This window comes from Carlito syrichta, unplaced genomic scaffold (assembly GCF_000164805.1).
Source record: "Carlito syrichta isolate Samal-C Ts95f unplaced genomic scaffold, Tarsius_syrichta-2.0.1 Scaffold274096, whole genome shotgun sequence".
Taxonomy (NCBI): domain Eukaryota; kingdom Metazoa; phylum Chordata; class Mammalia; order Primates; family Tarsiidae; genus Carlito; species Carlito syrichta.
This window is the reverse complement of record NW_007218192.1, coordinates 297,624-315,629: the sequence shown is the minus strand read 5'-3', so window position 1 is coordinate 315,629 and position 18,006 is coordinate 297,624. Positions and strand designations below refer to the sequence as shown.

The window sequence follows — 18,006 nt, the reverse complement described above, 5'->3', positions numbered from 1 at the left end:
AGTTCTCCACTCTTATCCTGAGGCCGACTCTGTTGCCCCTACCACCCTTGGTGTCCACACTGAGGACCCAGGACGCATGGCCCAATGGCCGGTGCCCTCCCCCAGCCAGGCTGCTCAGCTAGGCCTCTTTCTCTTCCCCCTCTGCACCCAAAGCCAATCAGAAAGGAGTCAGCGGCTGGGCAGGGACCTCCCAACCTGTCACGCCCCTAGCCTCTGCTGTTGGCTCAATATCCCTGACATCAAGCCTCAGAGTAACTCGTTCCTTGGCCCAACGGTCATGAAGCCTTGCCTAACTGGATGCGGGAGAGCCCAGCCCAGATCCTCCCATACCAACCTGGGACTCCCAGCCTCCCAGGCTGCCCATAAATTCTTAACATTTTCCGACTTCAGTTATCCAAACAAGAAATGAGTCTCAGTTGCTGAACAAAATATCTCGAGGTTTGACTTCCTAACCTCACCGCTGGCTCCTTTCAAAGTCATTTGTCACTGGAGGGTGGGATGGGACCGACATCTGCTTCTTGGGGGAGTGGGGTTATTTTTCCAAGAAGAGAACTTGGAAACGACAGGCACAGGTGCCCTTCCTTAGCCAGGGACGACCAGCTAGTTGGCGGCTAAAGGCAGGGAATGAACAGCAGCAGGCCCACCCCCAAGACTCCCCCAGAGGGTCGGGGTTATTGATTCAAGTGGTTTGGCCAGGCCGCCCCACAGGGGCAAGGCCATGGGTTTCTGGCTATCTCTCCTCCGGCCCTAGAGCTCAACCAGGCAGGGGTGTTCTTAGACCCAGGCCCCAGGTCTGTCCCCTATGCCTACACCTTCAGCCAGACTCTGGACTCAGATTGTTTGCATAACCTCAGAGACCCCTCTGAAATGTCCGGAACTGACCCTGAGAACTGGCTATAGGGCTGGGGCAGACCCCAGCAAAGTCTCCCTTCTAGAACACTCTTTGCTCTATTTCCCCAACGGTGGACAGGGGTGCTGTCACATGATCACTCTAGCCAAGGTAGCCTTGAAGAAGCATGACCTGCTAGAGCAGCTCCCAGGAACCTGGGTTTGCCCATGAAGAGATGCCTGTCCTTGGACAACTCGTTTAACGTCTCTATGCCTCATCTGTAAAATGGGTTAATAGCATGTCTTACCTCCGAGGGTGACTTAATATACATGGTGGTGAAAACAGTGCCCAGCGTGTAAGTGTTCAACAGGCATTTACCAAACAAAATGAACCCACCACCCTATCCTGGAACACACAGGTGGCAGGGCGGTAGGGGACAGCCAGGAAGGTGATCCTTCACTGCTGCTCAACTAAACCTTTCATTTCTACACACGGAAAGACAAGGAGGGCTCATCTCCTGGGCCTCATTTTAGACAAACCTCCCAAGGTCAAGGTTTGAGACACACAATCACAAAGGGACCACTGAGGAGGCAGGGACCTCGGCCGCCCCTCACTGTCTTCTGAGAGCCACCCAAGCTCGGATGATAGAGACAGGCCCTGCCCCTCCCTCCACCGTCCCTTTCTCAGTGCTGCTCGGCATCCCCTACAGTACTTTACCTGCCACCCATGAGAGGTGAGAGCCATCACAAATGCTCCCCAAATATCAGTAAGCACCTGCTGTGTGCCAGGCACTGGGCTGGGTCCCGTGAACAGAACAGACCAGAGTCCTGGCCCCATGGAGCCCAGATTCCAAGGGTCACTCCCCTTATCCCCCCAGCACCTCTGTGAGGAGGAAGCAGTGAGCCTCGCTTTCCAACGAGGCCACCAAGGTGCGGAGAGGCAACATCACTGGTGCAGACGGGAACTGGCAAGGCTATTGAGCAAGCCCCTGACTCTCAGCGTAGTGCTCCAGGCCAGGCTAGACTCAGGTCTGGAGCTGCTGGGCCTGTGCCAGGGATTCAGGGGTCAAGCTGAGAGTTGAGAAGTTCTTCCTTCCAGGAGGGTCCACTGCTCCCTGACTCTGTCTACTCCTGGCTCCCTGTCACTCGCTCTGCTTGCTCAGAGTCCTGACCCAGAAGCAAAGCAACAGAATCTCTCGCAGAGAGGAAAGCAGCTGGGAAGGCTGGGCTCAGCTGCTCGGAGAAGGCGAGACAGCCTGGGTCTGCGTGGAACCACAGGGTCAGGGTGAGTGCGGGCCTCCGGGGAGAGGTCAAGCAAGCCAGGGGAGGAGGGGCCGACCCTCGGCTGTGCGGCTCACTAGCCACAAGTTGGTCTATTGCCAAGTGAGAAAACAAGCCTGGGATGGCAGGGTCGGGGTATGACTTGCCAAGTAAGGGGAGCAGCACTGGAAGCAAGAGAGTCTCACTGCCGTAAACTGTGGAAAAGTTTATTCGTGATCTATTATGGCACTCCAAATCATGGTGAAACACTCAGCGGCTTAAAATAACAACACACGTGGGTTAGCTCTCACAGCTCTTGAGGGGTCAGGAATTCAGAAGCAACATAATGATATGGTGCAACTCGGGGTTTTGTGTGAGGTTGAACTTAGATATCCACCAGGGCTGCCTTCATCCAAGGGCTCAACTGGGCCTGGGGCTCAGCCCCATACGGTTGGTGACCGGGTGCTGGCTCTGGGCGGGAGGCCTCAGCACCTCTCCAGGGGGGGCCCCTCTGCAGGGTGGCTTGGGTCCTCAGGATGAGATTGCCTTCTTCCTCTAGGACAAGTGATCCAAGCCATAACGTAAGGGCGTTGCCGTGGATGTCAACTCCAACATTTCTATACTATCCAGTGTGTCACACAGGCCAGTCCTGACTCCATGACAGAGAGAGCTGACTGCACGGGAGCAGGAGGACAAGGACATGGGATCACTGGGGCCTCCCGGAGGCTGGTGGCCACCAGCAGTCCAGTGGGTGGCTTAGGGCAGGGTCTTCAGAGCCCAGAGGCCTGGATTTAAATTCAGCCTCTGCCACCAATAAGCCACACGACTTAGGTGAGGTGCTCATCTTTTCATCTGTGAAATGGTACAATAAGAGCACCAAGGACAAAATGAGCTGGTACCCTAAGGCCTCAAGGCCATGGCTAGGACACAGTAGCACCTTGATACCCTCCTTCTTGCTCTGGAGACCGCCCCTCCCCAGCATCCCCCACTGGACTGAGCACATCCAGATAAGTTGGGAGCAGGTGATAAGCATCGAGTGTGTCTTGTTCATTTCTGGTATTTTCCTCCTATGGATCCCACCAGCCAACCCTCCCTCGCCACACATCTTCCTCTGCTCCCTCTCTGAACACCCCTGCCTGCCCTCCCATCTCTGTGCTGGTGTGACTTTCCTTTTTTTTCCCCCGTCCTGACCCTAGTGGGCTCTCTGCTCTCTGGCTTGGTGGTCTCTACTCCCCTCTCCTCCCACAAGGCTCTAGCAGCTGCTGGGGCTGGGCTGGGAGGTCAAAACTCATTTCCAGCTGCCAGAAAATTATTCAGTGGAAATCCAGCACCCCCCTTACACAAAGCATACCCATATGTTCTTTCGGCAAATGTTGACGAGCCCCTCCTGTGTGCCCGGCACCGTTCTGGGCCCAGAGGATTTCCCACAAACAAGGCAGAGAAAGCTCAGCACTCCTGAGGCCTTTCTGGTGGGGGGATCAGACAAATGACAACTGCCTACAGTGACTGCAGATGGTATGAAGGGCTCTGAAGATGCTGGGTGGGCACTGTGACAGACCCACATGGAGGGTGGATAGGGCCACGCTCACCTTCGCTGAGTGGTCAGGGCACGCTCCTCAGAGGAGGTGACATTCGCGGGAAGACCCGGACATTAAGGGAGGCTGAAGGGAGAAGCTCTGATGCTCCTGAGGTTAGGCATGTGGTTCAGTGTCCTTGGCTCCCGTGGCTACCCCTGCAGACCCCAGAGCCCCTCCTGTAAACTCAGGGTGGAAATTGCCAGGCACAACCTCTGCCAAGGGCAGTGTGTTAACAGTTGTCCAAATCACAAATGTAACACCCTTTAACTCAGCAACTCTGCCTTGAAGGATTTATCCCACACATGGCCTTGTAGGAGTGCTCAGTGACAAGGGTACAAGGACATTAGCAGCAGCCCAGCCGTGGGACACTAGACCAGCAAATAAACCGCCCCATGGGTAGATCAGCACACGCTGTTAAAATGGCAAGGCATCTATCTGGAGGGATGTGGAGCAATCCAAAAATCAGGGTCTGTTTTCTTCCACAAATGATACTATTTTATTATTTAAAAAAGCATCCCACATAGAGGATTTCATAGATGCCGGTAGGTGAACAAAGGGAATACAGAGTCAAGTGGCAAAACCTACACACAGTTGCCTTGAGGAGAAAATGTGTTCCCCCCTGCAGAGCAAACCCCGCCCACACACAAAGGTGGCTTCAGATTGGCTTTCTGAGCTCACTGTGCCCCTTGCGACAATTTCAAAATGGCGGTGAGAAGTGGCATTGAGGATATTACTAACCCTTACAATTACTCGATTTTAAACTTTCTAATGACACTTGATTTAAAAAGAAGTTACATAAAAAGCAGCAAGCAGATGCTGGTGTATCCTGAGAGGTGGCAGCCAGGAAGCGCCCTTACTGCTGGGTGCGTAGGTTTCTCTGGAAGGAAAGTCTAGAACCTCCCCCAGGGAGGGAGCTGTGGGCTGGAGCAGGGATGAAAAATGTGTTTTTTGCGTCACTGCTTTTGGTTCCTTGGAACTTTGAACAGTGCTTACATCGCCAGTCCAAAAAATTAAATTAAATTGTAAAAATTTACATTTAAGTTGAAACACACACAAAGCTATTGAAGCTCTGACCTCCCAGATTTTCTCAGACCTGGACCAGACTGGGTCATTCACTCCTGTGAACTTTCCTGATTGGGGCTCAGTTTCCCATCTGTGAAATGGAGGTGATGGGGACTGAGGGGTCCCTGAGGGCATCCTGCTAGTCCTCCAGGCTCTCCAAGTCTTTGCTCCCCACAGCCCTCCTCCCAGATGCTAGTCCCTGGGCACCCCCCTCAAGCCCTTCCCTGCCATCCTCAGGCCAGGCTCTGACCTTCACCCCCACCCCAGCCACGGGACCTAGCTCAACCTCACTGCCTCATCTCCCCCATGCAGGCTTGTTTGGTTGGACCCTGCTTATTGGGACAGTTTTGTTTATTTCTAAAGCAAAGACTTTTTTTCTCCTGGAAAGGAATTTGCAAAAAACCAGGTTCTGTCTGAACCACTCAGGAGCCCCAACAAGGTTTAAAGCCAAGGATGCTCTGGGTTTACCAGGACCTCTCTGGCTATGTGTGGAGCACAGCTTGGGGGCCCAGAGAGTGCAGCCAGCAAGTTGTGACCTCACAAGAGACAGCAGTGGTTGGAACCGGAGCGGAAGTAGCGGGCACACTAAAAGTGGTCAGAATCTGCGTGTGTCTGAGGGTAGAGCCCACGGGTGGGATGTGGGTATGAGAGAGAAAGAAGCACAAGATAACTGTGGGGGTGGAGGTGAGCCACTAGAAGAATGGAGTCCACCGAGAGATGAGGCCATTCAACCAAAGTCACGCAGCCAGGAGGTGCAGAGCTGGGTGAGAAATGGGGGGTCTCACTCCCAGGACCATCTTCACTTGAGATTTCGCAGTGGTGGTTTAGAAGAAACCCTGGACTTCCTCTACCCCAATGCAAACACCAACTCACAGAGCCCCGGTGCGTTTTGGCCTGGTTCAGGAATGAGCCTGGGCAGGGCCGCAGGAACTGGGTCCACCAGGCAGAAACCAGCAGCAGGGCTCAGCCTGTCCCCTGGGCTCCCCAGTTGGAGGGCGGAAGCCTGCCCGGGTCCTGTCCTGGGTGAGGGAGGCACCATGTCCATCTGCTCAGCCCCTGCCCTAACCCTCCTGCACCCACCAGGCCTGACCTCTGGCCTTCGAAATCGGTATATCTCCCCAGGTCTGAATCTAGCATCTGCCAACTTAACGGTGACCTCGGGGAAGTGAATCCATATGTCTGAGCCACCACTTACTAGTCTATAAATGAGGACAACAGCAGAGCCTTCCTGCAGAGAATGGGGTGAGAAGTGAATTCGAGGCTGTGTCTAAGGTGCCCAGGCACATCGGCACATAGGAGGGATGGCATAAAGGGTTGCCAGGACAACCACCATCCTCCAGGAGCTCCCAGCTTCTGCCCCCATGCACTCCTGGTAAAGTTCTACCAGCAAAGGCAGAGGGACCAGAGGCTGGGAAATGCTCTATGCTGGAGCAGAGCCTCCAGTCACCCCAGCGGTGCGGGCCTGGCCTGTGTACAGAGACAGCTACTGTCACAGGCCAGGCAGCAGCCCCAGCCCCAAACAGCTCAATGACAATGACAATAGTAGCAACATCGAAAGCCACTCATGCCCACATGTGCCGAGCATGGCCTCATTTAACCCTCACACCAACCTCATGAGGTAGACCCAGCTACTTTGCCCTTTACAGGCAGGGAAACTGAGGCTCTGAGAGACCACAAAGTAGGAAAGAGTCAAGGATGAAGGTGAACAGAGGCCCTTTCCAGGCCTGCACGAAAAGAGAATTATGAAAGCAAGAGGAAGTTTCCAGAGCCTCTCATGGGGGGTGGCAGAGAGAACTGTGATGTTTGTGGAATGCCAGCTACCTACCAGCCTCTATTCTGGGTTTCTTCCCAGGTTCCCCACTCACCCTTCACAACAACTTCTGAAGGGGTAACAGGGTCCCCCTTGGACAGATGAGGCAATGGAGGCTTAGAGAGAAGAAATTTGCCTGAGTTCCCATGGCCAGTGAGTGGAGCAGCTGGGTTGGAACTAGGGTCCTGGCTGCCAGTCTCTGGAAAAACGGTGGCTGGTCTTGCCCGTCCCTCCCAGGGGGCCAATCCTGCCCCTCCCAGGCAGACCAGGCATCCTGATGAGATCCCAAAGCTAGACACTGTGCCCTCGACTTCCAAAGGTCCCACAATCATTCTGGGGACCTCAGCCACCCGTCCCAGCCAGCTCTGTCCCACCGGTGTTATGACCCCATGCTGGCCTCCACCTTCCCGGCCTTCTTGCCTCCCCCAGAGCATCCTCGACCAGAGAAGCCCCAAACACTTCTACTGACAAGACCCTTTGCTGTGAGACCCACTAGCATCACTCCTTACTCCAGCCCCTCAGTGGGTGCAGTTATCACACTCACCTATGGAGGAGGAGACGGAGGCCCAAAGACTGACAGTGGCAAGCCACGAGCAGCTTAGCTGGGGTTTAATCTTTTGTAAACACATTTCCTTCCTTTCCTGCTGCTGTGTTTCCCGATGGCTACACCACAGAGCCACACGGCTTCATTTAGTTCAAAGCTATTTGTTCCTGGAGAGGGCACAGTTCATTCAATCATTCAGTCAATTTAACACATAACCTTGGAGCACTTATGTATTGCCAGACACTTTCTAGGCAACAGAAGAAAAGGCAAACAAGTCCCTGCATTCTCAGAGTTGACCCTTGCCAGGGACACGGGTGAAAAGACCTGTGTGGGAGGGATCTTCGGGGCTTCACATTTCCATGCCTGGAGCTCCTCTGGCATCTGGCAAAACCCTGAACCCTCTCAGAAGAATGTTTTTAGAAATGTAACACTCAATGCCTCAAATCACAAAGGAAGCAAGTCGACATGAGCTACGAATGTCCAAATATTTTTTTAAATGGATTGCTGATACCATCACATGTTACTTCTATATCAACCCATCAAATAATAAGCTGTAACGGCTCACCTAGGGCCCGCTGTCATTTGGCAGTCATGACAAGTGACCTGTCTGAGCACCTGCCCAAGGTCACACCTGCCCAACATCACACCTGCCCAAGGTGACACCTGCCCTAGGTCACATAGCCATGTCTGCATGCTAGGTCATAGATGTCCACAATCACCATGATGACACGAGAGCATTTGTGCATTCTACTGGTGACAAAGTCACACTCACTGCGACTGTCACCGGAACAGCTTATGGCCTGTATTCATCATCAAGGGAAAGGACAACTTCAGTTAGAGATCTGTGAAATAAACGCAGTTGACAGATGCCCTGAATTCTACCCACAAGTCCCTCAGAGTTCAGAACATCCATTAAGATCGCCTAGTTTATATACTACTTGCTAAATAGTATGTAAGTTATACCTGTATATATTCTCATTCTACTTTTTAAATTCAAGTCATTTCAAACTATGTCAGATAAAAAAGAAAACGCCATCACCCCCCTGTTGAAAACCCATCCCCTCAGGCAAATCACTATGCTAGGAGCCGGGTCTTCTTGGCCTTTGTCTGTGCCCATATAAAAATTTATCATTTGGGTCATTCTTATGTGCACATGGGTCTATCTCCTGCATCTTGGTTTTTGTACTCATGAGTATGTCTGGGGCATCGATGCTGCTCAGTCTTGTTCTTGATAGCAGCTGCAGGGTCATCCATGGCCCAGAATCCAGGAATGTGTCATGTGTCCACTGTAGCACCATGTCATCTCAGGAAGACTCCCTATACCCCAGGAGGTAGGAGCCATGACCTCCTCATTTTAGAGAAAAGGCTCAGACAGGTAGAGGCACCTGCCCAAAGTCACACAACCAGTAAGCTAAATAACAGCTGCAATTCCAACCCAGGCCTATCGACTTTCTCTGCTTTTGTTTTATCTGCAGTTGACCAACTGCTTTTCCCAAGCATGGGCCACATGCGCCACTTCCCGCAGAAGAGACATGCAGGCATGCCATTGTCACTAAACTTCTTTTGAAGATCAGACGCACTCCCACCTCAAGGCCTTTGCGCTTGCCTTTTCCTTCCTGGAATTCACTCACTCCTGACTTTTACAGAGCCAGCCCTATCTCCATCTTCCAGCCAGATGGCCTCCCTGCCTCCCTGCTCACTGCCCTGTCTTATTTTCTTCCTGGCACCCATCACCATTGTGGTGTCACTGAGACTTAGTGGAAGTGCCCTGGAATCAGAAAACTTACCATTTTGTCCATTTCCAATTCTCTAGTACCTAATACAGGGCCTAGCACATAGTAGATGCTCAAGAAATAATTCACAAATGAAAATATGAATGATACTCAGAGGGTAAAGTGGTTAGTTGGAGGAAATATTTACATGCTAATTATAATTATTATAATACATGCCTATATATAGCACATTTTATTGGACCTTGTGCTAGTGGGTTTGTTTTTTTATTGAGTTGTAATCCACAAACAGAAAAACCCACCCTTTCACCTCCAGTCCCATGAGTTTTGACAAATGTATACAGTTATGTATCCACCACCACAGTCATGACATACAATGTTGCTAATACCTTGAAAAGTTCCCCTCTATCTTTTTCCGCAGTCATTTCCCACCACCACTCACAGACCCCGGCAATCACAGATTCTGACTTTTCCAGAAAGCCTTATGAATGGAGTTCTACAGCACCCAGCCATCTGGGTCTGGCATATCTCACCCTGAGTCCTCTGACTGAGCCTCCCCTGAGCCGCTGCACGCATCAATAGTGCATTCCTTTTTACCATGAGTAGAGTGCTCTGGATGGATGGACCAGTCATCCGTCCACTCACCAGTTAAGTCAATTGTAGGTAAATAAGGGAAGAGGAAAGCAGACTTGGGCAGCTCTCCTCGCCAATGAAACTTCGCATCCAGGGGCCACATCTGTTGTCTGTCCAGAGCATCCTTCCTTCCCAGCCCCCGCCCGTCAAAGCTCTTTTCCCTTCATTCAAGACCCTTTTCAAGTGCCCTCTCCCCAACAAAGATCAGGGCGGACTGACCTCAGGTCAGGGATCTGTAAAGTGAGGCTGAAGAAATGTAATGCCCTCCAAGGGCCCGACAAGGGCCAGAACTCAAACCCAGGGCCCAGGGATGGAAGTTCAGCCTCTCTGCAGGCTGGAAGCATGTGGAAGGTCAGGTCCCCAGACTTCATCTCAGGCCTTGAACCTGCCAGCATGAGGGTGATGGGGAAGCAGCAGATTCAGACTTGGGGTGAGGTGGGGACTAGAGAACAGTAGATCCCACCCTGGGTCAGTCCTTCCATCAGGACCCTCCCCTCGCCACCCTGAGCCCTGATCCACCCAGGCCATGTTAGTGACCAGAGTCCCAGCAAGACTGAACTGGGCCCATCTGCCCAGATTACCTATCCCAGGGCCCATACTGGTGGGCGCATGTGATCAAAGAAGCGACAGGCCACAGCTGTGGGTGGCCTTTGCCCTGCCCAGCAGCCTGCAGCCACAGGACCAGTGGGAGCCCATGAAGGTGCTGAGGGAGCTCCAGTCCCTCGAGGCCACCCTGAGCTGCCATGAGTCACCAGCACAGCTCTGCAGCCCTGGGGACACCCTAGGCAAGGAGTCTTCCGCTTGCCAGATGGTGTCCTTGGGCAAGTCTTCTGCCTCTCAGTTTCTCTATATGCTAATGAGAGGCTTAGAGAAGATGTCTGGGAAGGTTTCACCTCAGGAATGAATTTGCTGTTTGACCACCCATAGCAGATGCTCAGGACCTGGGAGTCTGCACTTCAGTCCAGGTTCTCGGAGGTGCGTGACCAGCACAGCTCATGCCAGTGGGCCCAGCCAGTCGCACATGGGAGTCTCCTAGGAGGTGATGGGGATGAGGCAGGAGGGCACAAGACGCAAACCCATGGGGGAATTCCATAGCCTGGCCCAGGGCAGGAGGGTGAACAGATTCAAAGCGCGCGTTGGAATCACTGTGGGCAGAACCTACCAGTATGGAGAGTGAGAAAGAGAGAAGGCACTGAGGACTGAGCTTGAGGCCTCAGAACTGGGTGCAGCTGTTGACTGAGATGGAAAGACCTGGAAGAATGGGGTGGGAGGGACAGAGCGGGTGGGAGCCAAGGGATCGCGTGGTCCATGCTGCGTGTTTTATGTCTGAGACCCAGGCAGAGATGGTGCGTAGCTGGGACATGCTGGGGAGAAGTCTGGGTGGGAGAGGGTGATGGCCCCCATCCAGCGGGTGTGGAATCCTCGGACCCGTTGGAGCACCTGGGGCAGGGCCCTGATGCCTTTGGGACCTTGGACCCTTTGGCATCTGATTCTGGTGACACTTAAGGACCCTTACTCAGAAACACATACAATAAGCATAAGAACACCCAGTAATATTGAAATTATAAGCAAAATATGAACAATAAAATCTGTAATAAAGTTGTAGCATTATCCAGTTGTGGGTTTGATGACATCCACAATTCTAAAGTCATGCTGAGGACAAACGTATTTTAAGATACAATAATGTGTTGCGACAGGAAAATGCTTGTCATTTCTATCAGTAATGAGTCCCAGGACTGCAAATACGCCTGTGGTCGGTGCTTGTGCTTGAAGGAAATGGCAAACTGGAATGACAGGTGAGCAGACAAAGATGTCCGTTTTTCTCAGCCGCGTCTATGGATCCTGTGGTTCCCCACTGAAGACCCCTGAGTAGGGAGAGAATGCACAGGGAGACGAGGGTCCAGGCCTTGGCAGTGGAATCATGGTGGGCAGAACCTACCAGTACGGGCCACCACCCCCACGGGGGGGAGCCTGTAGGGAGGCATGGGGTGGGTGGGGGTGGGAGGGAAGCCAGGAGAGTGTGCCCTGGGAGGTGCTTCCAGCCAGGTGGAGCGGCCATCTGGGGTTGACTGCTGCTAAGAGGTCAAGTAAGGCAGGACACAACAGTGTCCCTTGAGTGTGGTGTTGAGGACCAGGACAAGGTGAATTCATTAGAGCAAAGAGGCTTCCCAGGCTGCAGAGACGTGACCGGGGGTGAGAAGGAGGTTGGCCATTACGAGTTATGTTTTCTTGTATACATGTACCTTAATTATATTATTAATGTTATAGAATGTTGTAGAAATTTCAGGTTGAATACAGCAGAGAAATTGGAGAAGTTGCCAGAGAGGCTGCGGGGCTGGTTTTTAGGTGGGAGCTGTCAGCACTCTTGTGTGCTGCCAGGGACAGGGGGTGACATGGGAGGAAAGAAGGGGTCTCTCTGGTCCTCATTCCCCTCTGCCGTCTCTACACCAAGGCCTCTCATGCTCCAGTGAGCATCCGATACAGCCAGAGGGCTTGTTGGACACAGATGGCTGGGCCACCCGGAGTTTCTGGGTCAGTGGGGCAGGGGTGGGACCTGGAAACTCACGTTTCTAAGGAACTCCCAGCTGATGCTAATCGAACGACCACGCTTTGCAAAACAGGATTCTCATCAATACTAGCACTGCCATGAGCACCCCTCCAGGATTTGATCATGGAACAGGTTCCCCCGAAAACACTCCGGGGGATGAAGGGGTGGAGCAGATGGTGGAGGCCAAGAGGGGTGAAGAGAAGATGGAGGATGTGGCTGGAGCCTGGCCCTGGCCAAGGTCGCCTCCTCTCCTTGGGGAGCACCGGTCTTCCCAGGGACCCTGGGAGCTGCCCAGTTGGATTGCCCAGAGACCGAGTGAGAGGGAGCCAGGGAAAGGGTGGGGGTAGGGGCGTAAGGCCAGCACGTGTACAGAACCAACAGGGAATGGTAGGTGGGGCCGGCTCTCAGCGGGAGAGCACTGAGGTCCGAGAACACACAGTTCACCTTGACAATTTGAACCTGCCATCACGCCAGACCAGCTTCTTCTGTTCTTGAGAGAGAGGGAGAGAGAGAGCAGCCCTATTAGAGAAAGGAGCATTAGCGTATGGGATCTCAGAACAGCAGAGCTGGGAGAGCCCTTGGGGACTGCTTGCATGGTAGATGGAGAGGCCAGACAACAGAAAGGACAGCTTAGCCCATGGACCTGTAAACTCCTGTGCTAGGTAGGATGTGTGCTCATTCCCTGTGGCTGTCTCACCCAGAGGACCCTGGGCAAGGACTCGCAGTTGCAGGCTCTGCTCCGATCCTTTTCCAGCAACGCATTTACCATGTATTTACCACACACTTGCTGTGTGTCACACAGTGTGCTGGACACTGTGATACAGTGCAGCAAGACCAAGTCCCTGATTTCACTGAACTGACATTCTAGGGGGTGAAACAGATGACACACAGATACATCTGGAGAGATGAGTGGTATGAAGAAACCTGAAATGACAGGGGGAGCAAGCCATGCAGATGGGGCTGGGGGCTAGGGAGCAGGAACAGCATGTGCAAAAGCCCTGAGGTAGTATGTGCCTGCTGTTTGGAGGGATGTCACAGAGGCACTGCGCCTGGAGCAGAGTGAGTGAGAAAGTGGGGACAGGAGCAGAAGTGAGGAGGGTCTTGGGAGACTAGGTCGGGGAGAAGCCTGTAGTCATGGCTTTGCCTTCAAGGGAAACCGGGGAGGGTTTCGAGCAGAGGGGAGTGTGACTTCACCTAGGCCTGACAGGATGTCTCTGGCTGCCGAGTGGAGGATGGACTTGCAGGGAACAAGGGTAGAGGCAGAGAGGCCAGGAAAAAATCTCCCAGGAGAGTCCAGGCAAGGGTGATGGTGGCCTTGCCTGTTCTGAGCAGGGAGGCTTCCTCCATTGCTCAGTGCCCTTCCACGGAGACATGTGAAACGGACAGGAGGCACCTCGGACTCTACCTCCTAACCCTAGACTGTGCTCTCTTGCAGCTAGAAAGTTCCATCTACACACATTTGAGGAGGCATCAGGTGCAGGACCAGAAGCACATGACCCAGAACAGGATAGCCACCATGCCGGGGACCCACAAGCAAACTGACTTGGAGGCTCAGGTAACGGAGGGTGGGTGAGTGGGCACCGAAGGGCCTGCATCTGGCCATGCTGGCTCATGGCCCAGGTCATCTCACCTTGACCTCTGGCCCCGGGTGAGGTCAAAACCAGTATTCCCTAACCCCGTCCGCAGTGACCTTGTCCAAAACTACCTCCCTCCAGGCTATGAGCCCGGGAGCAGATGCTGGGCTGGGTCTTCTGGCTTCTGTGGCTTCAGTGCCCATGTTGATGCTGGGCACTGGGGTGAAGGGTGCAGCGGGACATGCCCCATGCCCTTGGGGGACTTACAGTGCATGGGAATGATGGACAATGAATAATCCGTCAGACTTCAGGGGTCTGGACTCTTAGAGAGGAGGTACTGGGCAGGAGGGAGTGGGGAATGGTGAATAAAGGGGGGGTGAATGGACGAGACAGCGAGTGCCATGTGGGCACTGGCCCCTTGAACCCCTACTGCACGTCAGGCATTGCTCGAGATGCCTGATTTCGTTCACAGCAGTGAACACAAAAGGGACATATTCCCACCCCAGGAAGCTCACCAAAAAAAATAAGCAGGATAAATGACACACACAGTCACATGCTGTGTGACAATGTTCCAGGGACCCACAGAGCCACTTACAGCAGTGGTCCCAGAGGATCCTAATCCTGTTTTTATTGCACCTTTCCTACAATACTCAAACCCCACTGTGTTACCATTGCCCACAGCACACAGGACAGTCACACGCCCTAGCATAGCTTCTGCAAGGGGTCACATCACACAGCCTAGGAGTGCAGTGGGCTGCTCCCTCTAGGTTTGTGGAAGCATACTTCAGGGCGTTCACACAATGACAAAGCTGCCTAGCAAGGCATTTCTCAGAATGTGCCCCCGTCGCTAAGCAACACATGACTGTATATGTCAGACGGTGACTATGCTAAGGAGAAGGCAGCACAGAAGAGAACAGGGGTGGGGGGTGTGGATCCAGTCAAGAGTGAGAGCCTCAGGTTCATACAGCCAGGCAGGAAGGACCATGGAGAAGGCAGGGATGCAGCCAGGCTCCCTGCAGCAGTGTTCCAGGTGGAGCACAGCACATGCAAAGGCCCAGAGGGGGCACGTGCTGGCAGCTTCCAGAAACATCAAGGAGACCAATGTGCTGGAGTGACCAGGGAACAGCAGCAGGCCAGGGGCCAGGGAGGGGATGGGCCTGCCCTCCCAGTGCAGGGCCTTACAGGGCGTGGAGAGGATGCGGGCTTTTCCGCTGCACAAGGCAGGAGCCCAGGACGAAGTTGAACAGAATGGACACATTCTAAACGGCTGCCTAGGGCTGCCAAGTAGAGAACGGGCTGCAGGGGACAAAGGCGGGAACAGGGACCCCCATTAGGAAGCTGGCACAGGACACCAGAGATAGGAGGGGGGCCACAGCCACCTGGAGGCCACAGGACAGGGGGGATAGGATCAGACACTGTCTGGAAAGTGGGGTGGACAGAACTCAGAAGCAAGGTCAGGGATGACACAGCTCCTGGGGCCCAAGCAGCCAGGGACTGGAACTGCTATAGTCAGGGCGAATGAGTGAATGGCCATAGGAACTACTGTCTGGCAGAGTGGAGATGATCAGCAATCTTCTGGAGAAGCAGGCCTATGGCCACGTGGGCGGCAGGCAGGGCTCCTGCAGGGCTTGTGCAAACCCTCCCCCTTCTGCTCGCTGACCAGGTCCTGAACCAGGTGTTGCGACTAGAGAACCTGGTGCTGGAGGCCTCCAGGTCCACCGACAGGCTGCAGAAGGAGGTGCAGCTGCAAAGCAACAAGCTCCAGCAGCTACAGGACCAAAACAGGTGGGCCGGGACTGGGGCTGGGGTTGGAGGCCATGCTGGGACCGGCCAAGCACAGTGGCCCATGTCTATCATCCCAGCACTTTGGGAGGCCAAGGTGGGAGGACCGCTTGAGGCCAGGAGTTCAAGATCAGTCTGGGCAACAGAGCGAGACCCCTGTCGCTACAACAACTCAAAATATTACCAGATGTGGTGGCACACACCTGTAGTCCCAGCTGAGTCCAAAGGATCGCTTGAGCCCAGGAGTTTAAGGCTCTGGTGAGCTGTGATCACACCACTACATTCCAGCATGGGTGACAGAGTGAGACCCTGTGTCAAAAAAAAGAAAAAAAAGATGATAACCCATTGTGGGTACCAGGGCCAAGGCTGGCAGCTGGACTCGGGCTCGTGGCTGGGACAGGGTGGGACCAAGACTGCGGCAAGAGAACACTCAGGGGCCAGGGCTGGAGCTAGAGCTGGAACTGAGGACCAAGGAAAGACTGAAACCTGCCTGGAGCCAAGACAGGCTGGGAGCGAGAGTGGACACCAGAGCTGAACTGAGGCCAGACTGGGGGCCAGGCGGGCACTGGCTAGGTGCCCTGGGACTGGGCGTTTTCCTAGGGGTCGGGACAGCTTGATTCTTTCTCCTTCCTTTCTTCCTTTGTCTATTTTGTAAGTTTTAACAGCTTATGTGAGATAGAATGTATCCACCATAAAATTCACCCTATCAATTGTACTAGCTTCACTTATTTCTAAATAAATTTGATCCCATCTACTTATCTAACTGCTCCCCTCATAGAAGCAACCACACTTACCAGTTCCTTATCTACACTATCAAGGATCTCTGCATTTATAAGCAAATATGCATCAGTGAACACCCTTTAAATTACAATTAAAAAAACTGTCACGGGGTATACAGATAAGGCAGAGAAATCTGACGGCTGAGGCCGATTCCATCTGGGTTTCAAGCTGAGTAAAGAAAAAGCTGCCAAGGTCAGGATTCTAGAGGAGGGAAAGTCTATAATGCACCAGCCGCAGACCTGTCAGCAGAGTGAGATGTTACTGCTGCTCACATGCCGAGTTGGAAGCAGTCATCAGGCTCGCCCAGTTCCCTCTGATCTAGGTCCAGGTAATGACGGTTTGTTCTCCTTCTCATTCCTCAACCCCCAAGGTCTCAGTGACCAGGACTGGGACACTTTCATTCACTGTAAATTGGCACCACATGCCTAGAAATCTGCTGTTGGAAGATGTTATCAGTAAGCCCTTGGCCCATGAAGACAGCTGGAATTCTGGGATCTGAGGGTGCCCGAATTCTCTCTTTCTGCAGCATACTCTGACGTCTGGGAGGAAGTCCCTGTGCCCTGGACTCATTTTCATAGTCTGCAGAGTGGGTCAGCATGACTGGATGAGTAGCACAGTGTCTCCCTCCCGGCCCTGTCCCTGAGCCACTCACCCACCAGAGCCAGAGTTCAAGGCTGCTGTTCCTGGTTTCTTGTGTTCCTTCCCTTCATTTCATCAACAATGATTTTTTGAACTCTTTCCATGGGTCAGGCACTATTACAGACACTGGGAACACAGCAGTGAACACATAGACAGAAGTCCCTCTCCTCATGGAGCTGACGTTCTATAAACCGATACCCCAGGTTTCTTATGAACATGCAAGGATGCAAGTAAGAAGCTCCCTGCCTTACAGTTTCTTCCCACTTACAGTTTTGTGACTTTACAATGGTGTACAAATGACAGTAGAAACCGTGTTTTGTGCAGCCATTCTGTTTCACTTTCAGTATCCCATCAATTAAATGAGCTATTCAACCCTTTCTTATAAAAATAGGCCAGTGCAGGATGATCTGGCCCAACTGTAGGTGAATGTAAGTTTCCCTAGCATGTCTAAGGTAGGTAGGCTAGGCTCAGCCAGGACATTTAGTAAGGTAGGCATATTCAATGTATTATTCATTTATTTTTTCTGAGTCGGAGTCTCACTGTCACCCAGGCTGGAGTGCAGCAGCACGCTCCCAGCCACCACGGCCTCGACCTTCTAGGCTCAGGTCATCCTTCCACCTCAGCCTTCCAAGTAGCTGGGAATACAGGCACACACCACCACACCCAGCTAATTTTTTTATTTATTATAGAGACGAGGTCTCGCCAAGTTGTTCGGGCTGGTCTCAAACCCCTGGGCTCTGGCAATTCTCTCATCTCCATCTCCCAAAGTATTGGCACGACAGACATGAGCCACCACAACGGGCCGTGTAGTCAATGTATTTTGATTCAACACTATTTTCAACTTACAATGGGTTTATTGGGACGTAGCCCATCATAAGTCAGGGAGCATCTGTACAATGCCTTTTTCATCCTTTTTAAGCACAATGCAGCACACCACACTTCTATGCCTTGTGGGTTTATTGTTGTTGTTTCTGTTATCTTGGAAGTGATTCTCTAGCTGTGTGACATGCTCGCCCATCCTTCCCCAACTTCATGAGGTCCTGCTGTGTGGTTTCCCCTGCTTCCATCTCCCCCCACAGAGGTTATTTCTGGTCTTGTACTAGCCCAACCAGGAATGCCATGACAAGCATCTCCAAACCTCACTTCACACCGTATGAGCAAATCCAGAGGAAAAGATGCCCTACAAGAGCTGAGTCGAAAGCATTTTTTGGAAAAATTCCTCTTCCAAATCCATTCCAA

General features: G+C 52.8%; 1 protein-coding gene across 1 annotated transcript in view; it reads left to right on the top strand.

Moving 5' to 3' along the window:
• ANGPT4 (angiopoietin 4) overlaps positions 1-18,006 on the top strand; it is a 36,399-nt gene that overhangs the window by 3,548 nt on the left and 14,845 nt on the right. The window contains exons 2-3 of the mRNA XM_021709705.1: positions 13,428-13,547; positions 15,230-15,351. Coding sequence (XP_021565380.1) covers positions 13,428-13,547; positions 15,230-15,351 — 242 coding nt within the window. The remainder of the gene's footprint in view (positions 1-13,427; positions 13,548-15,229; positions 15,352-18,006) is intronic.